The sequence below is a fragment of the Diplotaxodon limnothrissa genome, linkage group LG11 (genome assembly GCF_057381915.1).
Source record: "Diplotaxodon limnothrissa isolate DT_005_m linkage group LG11, D_limnothrissa_male_GT1.1, whole genome shotgun sequence".
NCBI classification, from domain to species: Eukaryota; Metazoa; Chordata; class Actinopteri; order Cichliformes; family Cichlidae; genus Diplotaxodon; species Diplotaxodon limnothrissa.
The window spans coordinates 34,874,309-34,893,546 of NC_140606.1; the positions used below are offsets into that span (position 1 = coordinate 34,874,309).

Here is a 19,238-nt window from a genome sequence, read left to right on the forward strand (position 1 = left end):
ATCGCAGAGGGTAGAGCACTGGAAAGCAGTTCACTACATTCACTTAGTGACTGTAGCACATGATAATGACAAGTCCAGACGATCCTGATGTAATCTCAGTGGATGTGAAAGAGGGTTTTCCTGGCTGTGCTATCCCATTGACTGTACAGGCCAAGGCAAAGGGATTGTTTGCAAAAAGACAAGCACTAAACTTATCTTGTGGCTCTGGCTTCACTCTGAAGAAACAACAAAATCTGCAAAGATGGATCAGATTACAGAATTTGCCATCAGATAGAAATGCTGTAAGCTCATAGCAGAGAAAAGATTTTTTATCAAACTCTTGTGGCACTTATGAAAGTTTCTTTATCCCTTTTCTTTTATACCTGTTAACAGTGCAACACGAATACCAGTTGTTGACAGTAAATAACTGTCAAATTAGAAGTGTGAACATTCAGACTTCTGAAATAAACCACAGTCTTGTTCTTGTTAGATCACATGCTATGAAGAAAAAAGTAAAGCCTGTTATTTAATAGGACATCTCAGTACTGACCAATGAAGCACAGTAGTAGTGTGGTGTGGAATTACAAAACACATGTCTGAGCTTTATGAAAGTTGGAATGACACCAACCTCATCCTTTCAAACTGTGGACAACTTCTTCGGTCAACACATCTGTGTGCCATTAATATTTTGGAACTACTTTTGGACTGGAAACAGAAACTATGAGTGTCCATTATGCTCATATTTTCTGTTATGCTCAACAGAAAATATGTTCTGCTCAATATAACATCTTCAGTGCCTCAGTTACCCCGACTTAAGTTGTACATACCCAAAATGAAACTATATGGGTGTTTCACCCTTGAGAGGAGCTCCTGCACCATCTCTCAAAAACAAGAGGCCATAATGAGATGCAAAGGACACAGCTGAGTGAGGAACAGGGGGAGAAAGAGGATAAATTTAGACTGTGGTCTGAAGAGCTGGAGACCTTATAATGCCGTGTGGTCGCTTGGTTGGCCACCATGCCTGGCAGACAGAAAGGAGTGGAAACCAACCTTAAGGAGGATAATATTTAGTCTGACCACAGACCCTGACAAATAAAACACTTGAAAATGATATGAGCCTCAAAAACGACAAAAACATTCTTTCCTCTTGCTGAGTTAATGTATTCAGCTAGCCTGGGTGGATAGGACATTTTCTGTGGTATGAATTAAGGTTAAAATGGACCCATTACGCTCATTTCCAGCTTTATATTCTTATTTTTGGACTCTAGTGTAGCTTTGCGTGACTCACATTTTAAGCTAGTGGTCATTTATCTTATACTAGGTCTTGGTGCAGCCCCTGGGATGATCCACTATCCGAAACAAACAATTTAAAGTTTCCTACACCCTCCTTTTAAGAAAACTCTTCTGATTGGTTGTCCCTTGCAAACACAATCTGAACGATCTGAACAGATAAAATAGTGGATGCTCATAACAAACACTTGAGAACCTGACAGTAAGAAAGAAAAACACGACAGGCAAAACTACCTCTTTGAGATGGTCTGCGCTACCCCAGGAGGCTGACCGCTGGTGAGGACTTCCCTGATCTGCTCCATCATCGATCCAGAGACCCGGAGTCTGAAACACAGATATATACATGCTGACACAAACTCAAACGTTACATAACTCATCATTTCCCCAAAACATAAATACATTTGCTAGTGATATGCATTTCAAATGTACCGTGACCTCCTGATAGCATGTCTTATATTACACAGGCACGGAAAGTCCAATGTTGTGTGCAGCTGTACTGCAAAAGAGCATGGGTATGTGCAGAGGGTATCCATCCATACGAGAAAGTTTTATTTAAGACAAAAATGTGCTTCTTCTCAATAATCTCAATTATCTAATTTGAAACACCTTCGACACAGGTTTGATGTGTAAGCATTTCCAGGCACTGGCTTTAACTACAAGATTGTTGACCTTAACATATATAAAAAGATTCTTTTTTTTTTCCCCATTTATCCAATTCCAGGTCATGGAACATCTGGCATAGGCTCCAGACCTCGCAAGACCCTGAATAGGAGAATAGGAAGATGCAGGTTTAAAGCCAAATGGATTGAGCAGAGGCTAAAGAGTGGGCTGGCTAGCAAGGCAAGGCCTTGATCTTAAATTAACACCTTCAGGGTTTCAAACAATGTACTATAACTGTTTAAGTACTGAATATTGTTGTATTTGTATGCATCAAATAAATTCTTGATATAACGACCTGCAGACCATCTGATTATGTGTCAGTGAGCGAAATATGCAGCTGAATGGTGAGATTAACCAAACAATAGATTGTTATTTATATTACTTAAATGTACATTAAACTGCTACAAATGATATATGTGCACAAAGACATCCACATATACAGAATAAATACTTTCACCAAACTGTACTTATACACACACACACACACACACACACACAGGAGAGGTAAGGAAATACAAGCTCACACGAAGAGCTCTCTTAAAACCTCACCAAACACAATGATTAGGTAATAAATCCCCTCATTGTGAAGTCAGTCAGGATATTCGCAACAACAAAATAAATAAAAAAACTTTTAAAAAGTCAAATGTTTAGATAAGCAGTTGAGAAAGATGCTTGCTAAAAGCAGTAATGATTGCCGTGTGTTTAAAATTAAAGTTGAAAATCTGGAATCAATGAAAGTCAGCAAAACAGTCATGAGATATCATCCCTGAGGAAACTGTTACATTCAAAAGGCAAAACTAAAGCCATTGCATGTTTGACTGCTTCCATTACTACGCCGACTTAAGGTAAATACTCTAAACCAGTGGCAGGGGACAAAATTCACTTTATTACTTGCAGACTACAGGAACACAGAATACAAGATGCTTAATTCTAGTCCAAAAACCAGAAACCTACCAAAGAAAACGTTGTCAGCAACAAAAGCATTTTCACGGTTTCCACGTCCGCACATTTAGTCGTGAAAAAGTTTCTTGGCTCATGTAAAATACAGATTTGCTACAGCTGTGCTCTACAATGCCCAGCCTATACCAGATCAATGAGTCTACAGAGAAGTTTTGTATCATCAGTAAACTTTTTTTTTTTTTCGTAAACGTATACAAAACATTCCCTACAGGAGAGCACACAAGCATTTCTGTGTCACTGCACAAGTCTTTCAGATATGTTTAGCGGAAACAAGAAAACAGTTAAGTTATGCAAATTAATGCAAAAACAGAAACAGACTGAGGATGTTTTATATGGCTGTTTGAAACCACATACTTCCCCCTGATTATGCATATCAACACAGCCTCTGGTTCTCAAACAGCTGATGTTTTATCGACAGCACAGTAGTATGAAGCAACTTAAATGCCAGTGTCTTCACACTGCCTTATGTCTGACCCCACATAAACAGAAAACCCTCTATGGCTTTTCCAACTAACGCACAAGCCTTGCCCTATGATATGGAATATCACACTGTGAATAATGAGGAACACCCGTGAAGTCGTTTGCGCTGGCTCGCTGGTGCCGGTTGCCTGAGAAAAGGACAGCGGATTAAATGAGCACTTGTGCTCTCATAAAAGGGACCACTGTGCTTGGCAGATGTATAGCTAGCCTTTAGCATTAACATTTTGTGCATGGGCTATGGAATCGCTTGTGCCGTTTGATGCCTCTGCCAAACACTGAGGGACTTGATGCTGCAGCGTAATCTGTTCATGCAAAATGCAGATTGGTTAGAAAGGGCACAGAGACTGTGTGGAGCTTTGGACTCGAGGAAAAACTAAGTTCTCACAGATGTTATGTGACGTCAAGGAGGACCTGTAGCTTATGAAATCTGCAATGCTTTTATTGGCACTTCAAGGTATAGTCTCATGGGAATGATAATTAGTTTGCATTTTTCATTAGTTATACTTATTCATTAGTTATAATGCACAGTTTGGTGTTAATTTGTATTACTTCAGTTATGGTCATTTAAACAGTATCAAAGGGAAACGTGGTGGCAGGCTGAAAAACTGAATGCCCTTGTCAGGACAGGAAGATATTTCATGTTCCTTAATCTTCTTGAGGCTTAAATCACCTTCATTCTGATTTGTGTTGTTCAGGGGTGGCAACAAAGTGCTGCGACCACAGCAACCTTCAGTACAGGAAAAACAGCTTGCAGTAAAAATGATGACACTGAGGTGCGAAGTTGGCCTGAAGCTAGAGCCCTCACTGTTGAGCAAATGTTTAAATGTTGGCTAACAAACAAATGTAAGCGAGTTCACAGGTTCAACACTGTTTTCAACATAAGAGGTCTTCCAAGTGATTATGATTATTATTTTTTTGTTAATGATAAAGAAAGCTTATTACCAGTCAGTGGGCTAAAAGATGACACAGTGAGGTCACAATATCATCATTGTTTGATATCTTAATTTGCAATTTAACTTCCCCAGGGAAATCATAAGATATGGCAGTTACAAAAACCACAGGCTGCCTCTCTTTATTGACTCTGTTCCTCTCAAACAATGTGTTAACAAGAATACCCACCTTTATTTACCTCAGAGGGCCTTTTATCGTTTCAGCTCCGACTTCCAAGCCTGAGCAGTGTGCCAGGTGTGGTGCCTGATAATGTAATGCTCTACAGATAAAACCCAACTGTTACTGCAGCCTGTAGCTCGCTTCCTATTGTGAATCACACCCAAAGGGTTACATGCAGGCAACATCCTCAAGAATCCAGCTCTGTTCCAAAGCAGGAAATAATGACTGGGCTTCAATAGAATCACAGTGGAATTTGTGCTGTTTTGTTTAGATTACATGCCGAGACATGCGAGCAAAGTGCCGCTGCTATAATTTGGTGCATTTTAGAGATGCAGAGACCATGTTCTCTGACTGGGCGAGTTGACTTTATGAGTCAGTAAATCAAAATCACTACAAGAGACATCAGTTTACATTAAGCGTCTAGGAGGCAAACATGGAAAAAAGTTACTGATTAAAACGTGGCATGAGATAACATCCAATAAAGCACTCTAACACATGTTTCTGTCGAAAAGCCTTTGTACACCAAGGCAGAAGTTGGATGCATGTTAACATTAAGCCACCTCAAAGCACGAGAAACAGCATTTCTTTTAACGGCCCTTTGAGGCTTGCTCCCAAAGTGAGCCAATCCCATTAGGGAGTGAGATTTCAAGCAAAAATACCATTTAATTTTCACCAGTTTCTACAGAACTGTAATTCAATGCTAGCTTTAACTGGTGGAGTCTGTGGTAGAACTTGTTTTCTTCTACAGAGAGCTTCAACAGCTTTTGTATTTGGCTTTGGTCATTTTCTAATTACAGAGTAGAAACTGTGCGACTAAGGTTTAACAAAACGACAACCAGTCACAAAAAGTAAATTCATCGACACTCGCTCTGGCAGAGAGCGCATCGGGTGGTAGCAGCGTATTATAGCCTGGATAGTTTTGTCTTTCATAACTTCAGGATGCTTCCTCCCGTATTTATTGTGTTGGTATGTTTTTCAGTTTTGATTAATTAAATTGTAGTTTTATTAGTCTGTTACTTATCACTAATTAGAAGATGTATGTGTGTGTGTTGCACCTTCACACTTTATGGATGCTGATTGCTAACAAAGTTTGTTAGCCTTAGTTTATAACTTAGCATCTACACTCCACCCAAATATGGTTACATCAAAAAACAAAATGGCAGCTGCAAAACGCCAGCGGGTGATATCACAATGGCTACGTCCATGTCTACCATGTACATGTGAAGTCTCAGTCAAAGAAAGAAGCTAAAATTCATATGAAGCTGTTCAAGATATGAAAATAACACAACAGCTTGTGTTGTACATTTTCAATTACACATAATGCTAATGAGTCTTTTCCTGTCACGTAGGCCCAGAATGTGCACACATATCAGCGGTCAGCTGGTCATCAGCTCCTGCACTGTGTGCAAAGTGCAACTTTTAATAGAAGACATGAGGCAACACAAACTGATCAGTTTTGTCTTTATGCTAGTTCATTGAGGTTGCCTTGGTGTGTCAGGATCCTAATCTTCATACAGACATTCTCTGTGTTCTGTAACCACAGGGCCTAGAGCACGCAGCCCTGTCCCGGAACAGTGATTAGCATATGTATGGGCCCTCTGCTCCTAAACTCCCACACAAAAGGCAGGCGGGCCGTGTAGCCACGAGGGCCAGGTGGTAAGCAGTGGGATTTCTCCTCGCTTCAGTCATAGCCTGGGGGACAGGTGCAAACAACTTCACCTCCATGCAGGGCTGAATTACAGCTCAAAGGAGAGGCTGACTTGAACTTGTGCAATGCACAACAAAAGAGTCTGTGGATCCTTTATGTGCTGCTTGCTTCTGTTGTTGTCGTCTCATAAAAAGAGCTGGGGCCAGGCACAACTTGTTAACAGGAAGTGGTCTATGACTATCCTTCAGGGATGGTTGTGCATTTAAGAATTTGAAAACATCCAAAATGTTTTTCATTTTTTCCACAGCTTCTAAAGACATAAATCTTAAATTGGATTTTTATTTTAGCCTGCTTCAATCAGATTTTTACAGGTAAATATGGTTAAGAACAAGGCAAACATCACAGAGTGCTTAAAACCCCCCACTAAGTCTAAAAGATGGGTCCATTTATTAACATTAGTCAAGATCCAATCACTATCAAATCAACTTTCCATTCTTGCCCAGTCTGTCCAGAATGCACAGGAACCCTGTAATTAGAGATGTTTACTTTGCACATAGCCAGCTCAAGAAACTTCGTAGGACCCACTCACCACTTCCTCAGCCTACACACAAAGAAATGCAAGGAGAATGAGGGGTTAAAGGGATGAAGCCCATGTAAATGAGCCTCGGCGGTCTTCATTCAGACACATGAAAGGCTTCTGTTAGCACAGAGGAGAGCAGCCCTTGTCATGATCATACATATTCAATATTCTTTCATAACAGAAACCCTCCCCCTACAAAAAAAGGCTCTTTGAGTGAAACTACATTTAACACTGAGTCACATGGCAAGATTAGTAGCTGATTATGTGTGGGCAGTTATCCAGGAATACTGTGGTCAGATTCAATGTGGAATCCATGCATATGCCTTATGAAGTGTTATAATGCATTAAAATGTTGTGCTTTCTGGGAATTTCAGACTATTCAGACAACTCTGTTAGGCCTACACTGGCAGCCGACTCCAGACTTCAACTACCAGATTAATATAACAAAAGTCTTTCGCCAGCACCAAGCACTATGACAGAAACTATGAAAGAAACCAAAAAATAGTTTTGGTACTCATGCCTGCAATTATTTGCTGGGAAAAATCATTAATTTGAAAAGTCCTCCTGGCCTCATGGTTGACAAAGTGGCCTTAAAATAAGATTATAATATTTTATGTCTTTATTTTCCAGTCAACTGTAAAAATAACTTTAAAAGGGCCATAAACCACACTCATTTAGACAGATATTATTGGGGCAAGTAATTGTGCATCTCCACTTAAATGCAGTATTTTGACTCAACTTTTCCAAACATTAAAGACTCTTTCACCACCTAATATTGCACGTGCACGCAAAATGTAACACTGCAGAGGCTTAATACTGAGTTATGATGCATCAGTTAAAAAACGTCAGCTACTAATTTCCTTCTTATGCTGACTTCTCTGCCTGTAGTGATTTTTTTCCTCCATTGTATCCCCTATGGCTTAGAAGATGACTACAAAGAGTCCAAAATTCCAGTGTAAATGGGATTGTGACGTAATCACAGTTGTTACAACAAATGCAGTGACCACATACAAAGCTGTCTTTGACATCCAACAACAGAAAAAGAGCTAAAGCCTGAGCTTCAAACTCACAAGAGTAACGTGTACATATGTCAAAATCTTTTGAAAAGTTGCCCATGTTTCATTTGAATAGTTAACTGTAACAGCATATAGAACAGAACATTAGAAAATGATGCAAATATTTCCTAAATCAAATAATGATTTATTGCAGAATTGATTTCTAAAGTTCAGGGAGTTACTTTGGGCACCTCCTTGTTTCCAGAGAAAACCGTGTAATACATTTTAAAAGAAAAATGTCCAGAGAGACATCAATTACAACACCCAGAGTTAATTTTGGCAGAAAATCTCCAATCACTAGGCTTAAAGGTTGATTAAATGCACGCCAGCATTGCGTAAAGGTTAAAGATTACTGTTGAAAAGAGTTAGGTTGAGTCAACCCCCGCAGGCCTACAGCCAAGGTAGGATTTTCTGAACACCGTGTACCTGTGTGGCTTTGTCTTTCATACAAGAAGGGTAGGGTCCATGGGAGTCCCGAGGCCACTGGCCAGTGAGGTATGGCCCTGTGATGGCGTCCAAGGAAGAAGCCCGTCGAATGGCACTTGAATTCCTCACCTGTAATTTGGATCTTTCTGCTGTAAAGTTAGAAAGAACAAAGAAACAGAATTAGACACACACGCATGCACGCTGGCATCAGTGCATGTCATGATGTGCAATACTGCCAGACACCCTGAGGTATCTTTTGACTCTTCCTTGCTGAGTGTGTTAATAAGTTTCAACTGAAATGCTAACATTTTAGTGTAACAAATCACTTACTGCACAAATGCAACCAGGAACATGAAGCCATATTTTGAATGACAAACCAAACCCAGTAGTTACATTTTTATCTAGAAATAAAGGAGCATGTAAATCGACGTCAGTTATAATCAAAACATACTGCTTTGATTATAAAAAAAGCAAAAACAACAACAACAAGAAATGTAATAAAACATGGCTTCAACTAACCAAATGAGTTTGTGTACCAATATCTTCTAGTTTTGAAAGTATGGACAGTATGATGTGTTACAGCAGAGCAAAGAGAAGGCTTGCGACCTGAGGCAAATGTAAATGGCTGAGCAGCAGTATCTGATATTATGAGAATAACCTGCTATGAGCTGGAGCAGTTAAGCACACGCCACCCACATAAGAACTCATAAACAACCTTTTAAAAAAACAAAAAACAAGCGCGTCCATGCTCACAGGTGTACACACGGGTGATCACACCCACAAACTACACCCTTTTTGGCTCCTACCTCAAAGCACACTGTGTTCTGTTGATCTTATGTGCTGCACAATAATGTTTAACATTTAGTATTTACTGTCATATTCCCATATATCATTGTGATGTTGTTTATTCTATTACTCTTGTTCTCTTCTGCTTGCTTTCTTTTTTCTTTCTCAGCAGGTGATCCAGGTGATTGATATATGCATTTTTTTTCTCTGCCCGTTCTGTTGGTTTTTGTCTTTTGCCCTTCTCCCCCGTCCCTCTTCTCAGCTGTTTCTCTTTCCCTCTTTTTTTCTCCCCTTCTTTCCCCCAGTCAAGTCTGTCCCGTATTCAGTAAGTGAAAATAAAATAAACAATAAAAGGTGAATCAAATGGACCATTACGGCAAGGCTGGGATGGTCAGTTTGGTAAAGTAAATCCGTTGGGCATCTTTCTTTGCCTTTAGACAACAATTCTGATGGCAAAAGAGCCAAACGGGACAGGCCAAAAAAAAAAAAAAAAAAAAGGAGAATAACCTGCTATGAGCTGGAGCAGTTAAGCACACGCCACCCACATAAGAACTCATAAACAACCACAATGCACATCAATACTGCCTGCATTCACTCTGCATTCCTGCAGTGCCACGCAGTTAAAAACAAAAAAAATCATGTAAAGGTATAAGCTCGAACTGCATTACATTTATTAGCCTCAATTATACTTGTAGTAATTTCTAAAAAAAGCAAGTGTACATTCTTTCTTTCATTCCCATATCAAAGGCAGGGTAAAGTAACAGAACGATGAGCAGGAAATATGCTTGTTTACTTTATTCCTTGCCTGAGCAGGCTAGGGCAAGGGCCTTTCCAACAGACACACAGACTAAACTATCTCCATGAGGCACCTCTCTCCTACTAGAACTACACAGCCATTCATTGTTGCTCTTTGTTCGCAGAATACACAGGCCTACACACCCAAAGGTATTGCCTAAGTAAGCTTACTGGGCTACAGTAAAAATTCCCTGAAGCATTCTAGACAAAGGAAGCAGGCTAAATTTCTATCAATATTTATATAGTCCAAGCCAGTGCTCTCAAAACTGGGATTGTAGTTATTTTCCATCATTTCCCCACTTGCCAGACTAGAATAATCTCCCGATGAGAAAAAAGAAACAGTATGAAAGAAGCCAAGACATCAAAGAAGTCTATCTGCTGATTTTTTCATGGGTAAAGTAAGTGTATGTCAAATTAAAGAATTATTTTCAGGTTGAACTTCCCTTCGCAGTTCAGACAGCAAGCTGTGATGAAGTCTTTGCATTTCCAGGATGGTGAATTATTAGCTGTAAGGCAAATGTGATAACAAACATGTAGTTCTCTTTTGCAAAGTATAGGAGAACTGTTCGCCCCAGGTTTGCACAGGGATGCGCGAGACTGGTTGAAGAGAAACTTTGGTTAATTTAGCGTGATCTACAATTCTACTCCTTTTGCGTGACAATTGGCAGGTTTTCTAGGTCATATGATAGCAAATTGAATGCGTTTGGGTTTTAGACAAAACAAAAGACAACTCAAGACCTTCTCAGGCAAGTGCATTTTAAGAATAAATCACTAAGTTTTCCTATTGGTACCAGGCTTAAAAAGAGAGACTGTTTCTTAGACATGGTTTAAGCCTAATCCTAGTTTAGAAACCCTTGTAATTGGACACTTAGGCTTAATCCAAGTTAATATGGCAAATCTACTGAAAGTGCCAACATGTATCAAAAGTGAAAATCCACTGACTTTACCATAATTTTTAAACTGACATCAATTAATTCAAAGTATTTAGTTGAGTTTGAAAAGCAAAAAGCGCTCCGATTTTTCCTTTTTCCTTTTTTAAATCACGTTGAGGCACCAGCTAAAATCTTATTCTCAACTTGCACGTTGATAACAAGGATAATGGATAACCTTGTACTGGACATAAGGACATAAGCATAGGGGGATTTTTATTTTGTTTGTTTTTAAGACATAAGATACAACCAGTTAATTAGTTAATGCAGTGTTGCTCAATTATGGCAAAAATAATCCCAAATACTTGGCAAATATAAAGTATCTATATGCTGCAATAGCAGCACCTTTATGTAAAAATACACATTTAGCTAACAAATGTCTTTCAGACAGAAGATTTATTTTAAATGCACAGTAGAATTGATTTACCTGCCTGATTAAAGCAAACTGCTTTATGTTAAAAATAAACAAAAAAATAAATATAAAGCACCCTGGTGGAGAGTAAATCTGAGATTTCAGGGTGCAACAAAAAGTAAAGCGTAGGGTGCTGGAAGGCAAGACGACGTCGTCAATATTCACAAGATACCAGAGATTTAGTTTCAACCATAATGAGAGGGGAAAAAAGCAAATAAAAATAATCACTTAACTGCACAGCCCTAAGCTAATATATATCTCCAACAACCCTACATGTGTAGAAACAGTTATAAAAGGATAAATGGAATTAAAGAAGTCTTTAAAACACTAAAAATGAGAACTAAGCTAATGGTGGGCTAATGTATCCATTGCTGTGTGTAAACAAAGTAATGCTCTTCTGTATGTACAGTTCAGCATGGGGGTGGGCAATAAAACGAAAAGATAATTATGACAAAAAACTTTTCTTCAGTGAAAATTTGAGATACAGTAAATATCATTTGTTTGTATTCTTTAACACTTGAAGGTTTTGAATGGTCAGAGTTAAGGTTTTAGTTTATTATATACACTGTATTTAAAATGCAGCAGCATGGAGATCTACAGTACATTTATCATGTTCAGCTTCACACATTTTCCCTTAGGAGTAAAAAATGTATTATTTATTTATTTATTTATTTTTTTTAAAGTGATTTGATTTTATATCTTTATATATCCACTGACGGGGAAAAAAATTTGCGATAAAATTTTTTTCCCCCATATCACCCAGTCCTAATTCAACGTCCTGTTCCAAAAACATCACGGCTGTGATGATTTCATGTTCTGATTGTACTGTGGAAGCAAAAATTGTATAATTGTGTGCTAGAAATTCTCAAAGTGACGTGACATTTAAGACATTGATCGGATGGCGGTGCAATCCTGAATAATAAAAACAAAAAAAAAAAAACAACCCGCTGGATCAGGTGACAACGTTTCAGTCCAGCTAGCAGGGAAACTAATATATAATGGAGGACATTAAAAGCAAAGTGGCAGCAGTTTGGCTAAAAGGGCATTGGCCCAGTGTATTATTTTTGGAGAAGCCTAGTTACATTTATGATAACAGAACGTGTTGCTGTCTGGTCCATATCTGGTACTTATGTGTGAAGTTATGCACAAAAAGAAGAAATTAGCATGACTATATATGACCGCAGTATGCAGTAGATGCTTATTTAAATGAAACTTCTGCAAATACAGATTTTTTCAGTTTTACTAAATAACGTAAATTTATATTGTTAAATATATGCATCACATTGTACTTTACAAAGCTAGAAAATATTTAACACAATATTTTAGATGAACCTTATGTTATCCTACATAAAAGAATGTTTCTCACTGTGAGGAAGAGAGGGGAACCAGAGGTTATTAATTTAACACCAGTATCTGATCATTACAAAAGCCAAGGTATCGATATCTATATCTTACCTTAAAAAGGGGGCGGGTCTGACAATTTTGAAATTTAGCATTTGAGCATGCACTGCCATTTCACACAATGTAAATGAATAGATGATAAAATTAAGTGTGATTGACATCAGAGTTTGTAACTGTGTGTGTCTTTGCAGGCTGAGAAATTGCTTGTTAGCACAAAAAACAGTAAAATAAATTCAGATACATTAATATAATATAAACATTATTCACATCTGAGTCCAGTGGGTATATTTCACAACAAGCTAGTATGAACAGGTTTGAATGCATCTCAGTGAATGAGGAACATATGTGCTAACAAATCCCCCATTTATGTGTGTGGACTTAAGAATGAGCAACCTTTAGATCAAAGTTGAGGGTAAACTTCCAGGTGCTTCAAAATGTCACATGCATAGAGATGAAAGTACAGGAAACAGTGCAGTTGTGCTACAGTCCACCGATTCAGACCACATTCATTTTCACATTTGGTCCTACTCTGCAGTTTGAATAGCTGACAATGAAGCAGGGCCATTTCAGCACAGCTGGCACTTTGACTTTCATTGTGGGGACAGTGTGGTAAAAGATGATGTCATGTTGGTGAACCTAAAAGGTCATAAGGTGAAATATAATACTCTTAACTCTGTCCACCATCATCAGGCTAAGATCTAAAAATCATGTGAACCAAAGTCCATCACCACACCCGTGGCACTGTAAGCCACTTTGGACGGAGTTTTCCACCAAATGGCAAGCATTATGTCTATGAGTGGGTTCAAAGTACTACAGTGTATGAGAAATTATACACTGCACAGACTATTGCTGTAGTCAAATCACACTGAGCTGCAGCAACGAAAGATAAAGTGAACAATTTTTGCTCATATTGAGGGCTTTTCCTGGCTTAAAAGGGGCCTTTGCATGGGGATGACTGTACGTGAACGCCTGACTGGTCTGCAAAGCAAAAAGTCTGTTACTTAACGTAGCAGAAGTCTATGCATTTTGCACTTGGACATTGGATAAACAAAAAACGTATTTTAGGTTTGAGTAAACTACCAAAAAGCATGTTAAGATTTTGTATACATGCAAAAATTTTGATATATTAACAAAACTCAATTTAGTGCCACATGGCATCCACATTTACCCCAAGTATTCCTGACCAATAAATGCACTGTACTGGAAAATACCTGCAAACATGTTTTCAGGTGTCTTTAAAGAATTACTTTCTGAAATGTGAAACTATAAGCAAAAGTGAAAGACAAACTTAACCCAATCTCTTAAAATATTTCTTTTTTAATTAAAGTTCCATTTTCAAAAACAGATGACTGGGCTGTCTTATTGAGTTTACTGTGATTAGAATTTGCTGATCAGTGGAAATAAATATCACCTTCACATGGACACTATTTTACACTTTTTTTTTTTCAAGAAAAAAAAATCATCTCTAGGAAACACTTTCTATACATTTTATATAGTAAGGCTGGCATTACCACAAAAATAATAATGATGCACTTTATTTCATAAAAACAAACAAAAACAAAAAACTGGAGTTCAAACCCATTCAGAGGGCAAACTGGACTCACTGGTGGACAGGGTCTGGCCTAGGCTGCATGCCCGACACCATGTTTTTACACTGTAGATCAATTTCTATTGATATTTTATGTAACAGGGCTAAGAACTGGCTTAAGGTTAAGGACATAAAGTGCAGCTCTAGAAGACGTGAGCTGTGAAAAAGAAATCCGACTATAAACTGCCAAAGCTTCAACACACCGACCCTGCCTTGTATAAGCGAGCAGTCAGGGAACAAAATCTAGACTTTCGGGATCACTGCAGACTACATGTAAATATTGTATACAATCTTGCTGTTTTAAATGAGGGGGGGGATCTCAATAATGCGAACAACAATTATTAACCCTTGGCCCATACTTTTCATGGACAACACTAATAACTGTATTTTTCAAATTAAATTACACCACTGACCAGGATGCCGGGTAATGCTAGCTAACAATCTGCTGGGAGGGAGTCTGTTGTTGCTTTGGGGATCCGTGAACACAGAGGACGCTGAAGAAACAACAGCAACAAGACTAATTTTGCATCATTTCTGGTCATGCTGCCTCTGTGCCAGACTTGCCCTGGAGGTGAGGTTTAGGTTGCCCCACCCACCCACAATTACAGTGAACCAGGTAGGACAAAGACAAGAGTACTCAAGACTGACAGTTGTTTTGCATGACGTCCATACAATTTGTGTCACCAAAAATTGTAATTTGTCCAAATGGATTTTATCATGAAGCTGAACTTCTTAGTGCTTATGTGGGAAAGTTCAGCTAGATGTTAACTGTGACATGACCCATTAATCCGTGAATTTCTCTAGTTCTCTAGTGTTGAGTGTTTTCACCTTTGTTATCCTGGTGAAAATAGTCAGGGGGTGCATATGACTGTGACACTACTCGCACAAAGCCTCGTCAACACAAGTTACTATCCAGTGAGGACATCCTGGATAATCCTCTGACACTTAAACAAAATTTGCTTAAAAAAAAAAAAAAAAAAAAAAAAAAAAAAAACCACCTTAATGCTTGATTCATTGTGATCTGAAACAGGTGGCTGAGCCCATAAACTCATCAGGAAAGTATTTACTGGGGTCAGGAAGGAGAGAGGTTTTTCCATAGACATTTATAGAAGCGCAAGTCTATTTGGAACCACAGTTATTGCCCCCTGGAGGTCGTTAAAAGAATGCAGATATATCTATGGTCAGTGTAAAATACTGCATTGGTGAAGCATTTCTAACGTAACAGGGAAATTCTGCATACTTGTCACTAATGAGGTAGGTCACACAACTTCAACATTAATGCACAACTCTGCTAGCTCACCAGAGCTACTTCACAAGGAATGTGCTACTGTGCTCAGAGCTCATAGCCCTTTTTACTCTTCAAGTGTAACTCATCAGATCATTCTCTAGGCAGAACATTAGACTACAGAGAGGCGGCTATATCAGAGCCAAAATTTGTTTTACACATTTTTAAAAAAAATAAGTACACCAGTAATTGGGGTAAAAAGAAAAAAAGCTGCATATGGTACCTGACAATCAGCCAATGCCCGGAAGAAACTTTGCCTGACACAAAAAATGATTTGACTTATGAATAATGGGCTGATTAACTTCATTCATTTCAATCCGTCTGCTTGACAGTTTACAATCATAAATGTCTGTGTTTTACTTACTTTTGTAAGTGAAATAAAAGTGACAGGCATCTTTGTGTCATATCTTTATTTTAATGATCAATAACTTATTCTGGCAATCTTATCGGTTATTTGTTTCAGTTGTTTTTCCACCTTTAAATTGATCTATATGCCACATTTTTCACTTCCGGGAACCATGAGACCACTTGCTGATGTGGCCCATAGTACTTGTCATCTGACGCCTCACAGGCGTGTTTGTACTGTGGGGTCACATCCGTGAACGAGGGTCAAGCCTCTATCATCATCACCACTGACATGGAACACTAGTCTAGGTTAGAGGTTGACTCTCTCAGAGGACCGAGGTATGCATGGCATGCCAACAGAGCAGGGGATCAACACCAGCTCAGGTGAAATTCACCATGCTTGGTAAAGCTGCCCACTCAGTTGTTATTGAAGAGACTTAGTTTCCTGCCTTGCATGCTACACTAGTCAAGGCTGGAGGTCATCTCATTCAAAGAACTGAGGAATGTGAAACATTAAATTCCACACACTACTCCATAATAACTATCGTGCTGCATTGAGAAAAGAGGGCACCCATTTAGTTAAAGGTAAGAGGGAAAATCTATTAGAATTTGACAAATGGAAGGAACACTGCCCCAGCTGCTGAGGCAGGAGTAGTCACTTAGGTTAACCAAAGCAGAATGAGCCTGTTTTGCCTCAATATACAGGAAAAGCAGGCCTTTCTTATCACAGAGTGTTTCAAACACTAGCTTGACAGAGCGTGGTTAGGAGTGTTTTTTCTACAAAAACACGGGGGCTACAGAAAAAGTAGTATTCTTTCAGCAAAAAAGAAAAAGTGCACTGCTGGCCTGTGAAAGCATACTGCTACAGAAAACCGGCCACAGGGTCAATATTTGGCAGGAGAAGCAGCCAGTTAAATAAGGTTTAGTCAGTGAAGCACTGGGTGCTGCCTAAACTCTCATATGCTCCTTCACTGCATCTCCATATCTCTTCCAAAGATCAACTGGGCATGACATGAAACAACATAAGGCCAGGCTCTGCTATCCATGTGCAAGGCAGCATGGTGAGGTTTAGCATATGTTCAGTGTACATGCATCTATGTATGGAGTGAGAGTCAGTCTAAGCAACACCTGACCATTTCTCTCACGTGGCTTCTCCTGGGAGTGACGTGGCCGCTGTTATAACTAAAATCAGGTCTTTCTGCCAATTCTCTCCTTTCAAAAGAGCAAATAAAAGTAAAGGAGCCAGTATTTCACTCGAGCCTCTTTATGACTGCATAACTGCACTTAAAGATGGGCTTAATGCATAAAACCTCCTTCAAAGCAAGTGCCAGCCTGACTCCAGACTTACTTGTTACCCACCCCAAAAAAATAATATGCGATCACATTTTAGCACATTTAATGGCATGACTATACACCACACAGTGACAACATAAGTTAGGCTATCAAGACAAGTCATCCTGAATCAAACGCACGTGGTGAGCATTTGTTGACCCAGCACAGACAAAGTTGCTGAAAATCTTGTTTTTACCTCTGGAAACTGGAGAGTCTGGGGGGCAAGACGACTCCTTATTTTCGGGGGACAGTCTTTGCTTAGCATTTGCACTTCCTGAACTGAGTGTCGGACTGGAGGGGGGGCTGGAGCCCCGGCTGTGGCTCGTGGCTCCTCCGCACAGGGTCTGTGGCCGCGTGGGACTGCTCTGACCCGCACGAAGGAGCTGGTAGGGCACAGTGGCACGGATGGGGTGCAAACGGCAGCTGTTGTTGTTGAAGGAGCCGGGGGAGCCCGCATTGCTGCGTCTGACCCTCGGCTGCTGAAGCGAGTTGCTGGGGGCTGACATCCTCAAAGTGACTGTAATTCTTATCGCAGTGAAAAAAAAACACGTACTGCCAAAGTTGCTGTTTTTCTGCAGAAGGAGATGGTGGTGGGGAGAATGGGATGGGGTGGGGGCGGTAAGAAAAACATTAGCTTGTTAGCAAAAAACAAAACAAAAAAACAAAAACGTTAGCTTCCTTTAAAAAAAATCAGCTCATTCGTTCGAAGAAAAAAGTAGGTCAAAGACGTATTATTACGGGATAAACTTACCTGTTAGATACTAACAAATGCCGTCGTAAGCTGCAAACACAACATGGGCAACTTTAAAAGTTGTTTTGTAATACTTCTCATTACGTTTAATTCGTGTTTTCCAGCTCTCTCTGCGTCTTCCCCATCCTGTCCACTCACTCTAAATGACAGTTCTTTCTACCAGACTACTGGCTGCTGCCTGTGGGCGGAACACAACGCTCAATTCCGAGCGTATGATTGGACACTGGGGGTGTACAGTAACGACGCTGATTGGTCCAAATTTATGTATTGGCTATATTCTCAGCCAATTATATCTGTAAATATTTTATCGGTACATTATTATTATTATTATTTTAATTACATAAAGAGCATATAGCTCCAAAATAAATATTAAAACTTTGAACTAATAAAAACTTGTAAAATGACTTCATGACATTATTCATTATTTTGTCAGCTTCAGATGTAATTTCACACTGAGGTGAATGGCTTTTCCTGCAGGCACCCTCTGCACCTCTTTACAGGCAGTGTAAACTTAGTCATCAATTTCAGCTCCACAGGAAATTTGGACCACCTCAAAGTCTATATTTATTAGCTGTTGTCCCTATATGACTCACTTAGCTCCTTATTTTATTGTATTTAGATTGTTTTGCAATCTAGATTTTTTTTGTTCTACTTTCTATTTAACTGGCAATATGAGAAGATATTTCGATACATTTTGTCACATTGTATTGCTTTATTGAGCTACTTCACATCATTTAGTTTGTCACACCCAACCAGTTTATCTTAGCCTCATTTAGTGCACCGCCCACTAATCCAGAACCACCTTGCTTTGAGGAAACAGTGCTAAACACTGCAGCACCATAACTGTTAATCTCATTTATCAAGCGGTTTCCCTTTTGCAGAGGACTGGAAAGTTTATATCTATATTTGATTTTAAAAAACATATATATTTATACAAATCAACTCTGAGCGGCCTTGACCTTGTTTCACCTACTTTCCTTGTCTCTGTTAATGATACTGTGCATAAGTGACTTGAGAGCTTGCTTATGTGACTTGACTCAGGTCAAATTCCTTTTATGCTTAAAGATATTTGGCAAATGAATGTGTGTGGTGAGACGGTTGGTCATCTGTTCCTTTTCCAATGGCAGAATCTCACTCTCAAACTTCAGGCCAGCTCCAGATGACAAAACATCTTTATTCCACGACAACTGGCCAAACTACATTTGTTATGTTTAGAAACATAAAAGTGAAAGTTCCAGAAAAGCAGCCAACTTGGAGTGGAATTATTTGTGTGCAAGCTCTTGTTTAGAAAATCGGGATGCTCAAAATCTATTGTTTTTTTTCTTTCTCACCATCTTCCTGAATGCACAGATTCTGTGGGAGTTCCCATGGGAGAATAATGAGTGACTCAATGAACAGAAAGAGTGAGCATGTGACAGAAAACCCA

At 39.1% G+C, this 19,238-nt stretch overlaps 1 protein-coding gene across 2 annotated transcripts in view; it reads right to left on the bottom strand.

Moving 5' to 3' along the window:
• The window catches only part of glcci1b (glucocorticoid induced 1b), a 28,116-nt gene extending 10,180 nt beyond the window's left edge, over nucleotides 1–17,936 (bottom strand). For both annotated transcript variants that reach the window (XM_085365893.1, XM_085365892.1), the window contains exons 1-4: nucleotides 17,813–17,936; nucleotides 17,258–17,633; nucleotides 8,189–8,337; nucleotides 1,504–1,593 (exon numbers count right to left, since the gene is read on the bottom strand). In XM_085365893.1, coding sequence (XP_085222019.1) covers nucleotides 1,504–1,593; nucleotides 8,189–8,337; nucleotides 17,258–17,567 — 549 coding nt within the window. In that variant the 5' untranslated portion in view covers nucleotides 17,568–17,633; nucleotides 17,813–17,936. The remainder of the gene's footprint in view (nucleotides 1–1,503; nucleotides 1,594–8,188; nucleotides 8,338–17,257; nucleotides 17,634–17,812) is intronic.
• Nucleotides 17,937–19,238: the final 1,302 nt, after the last annotated feature.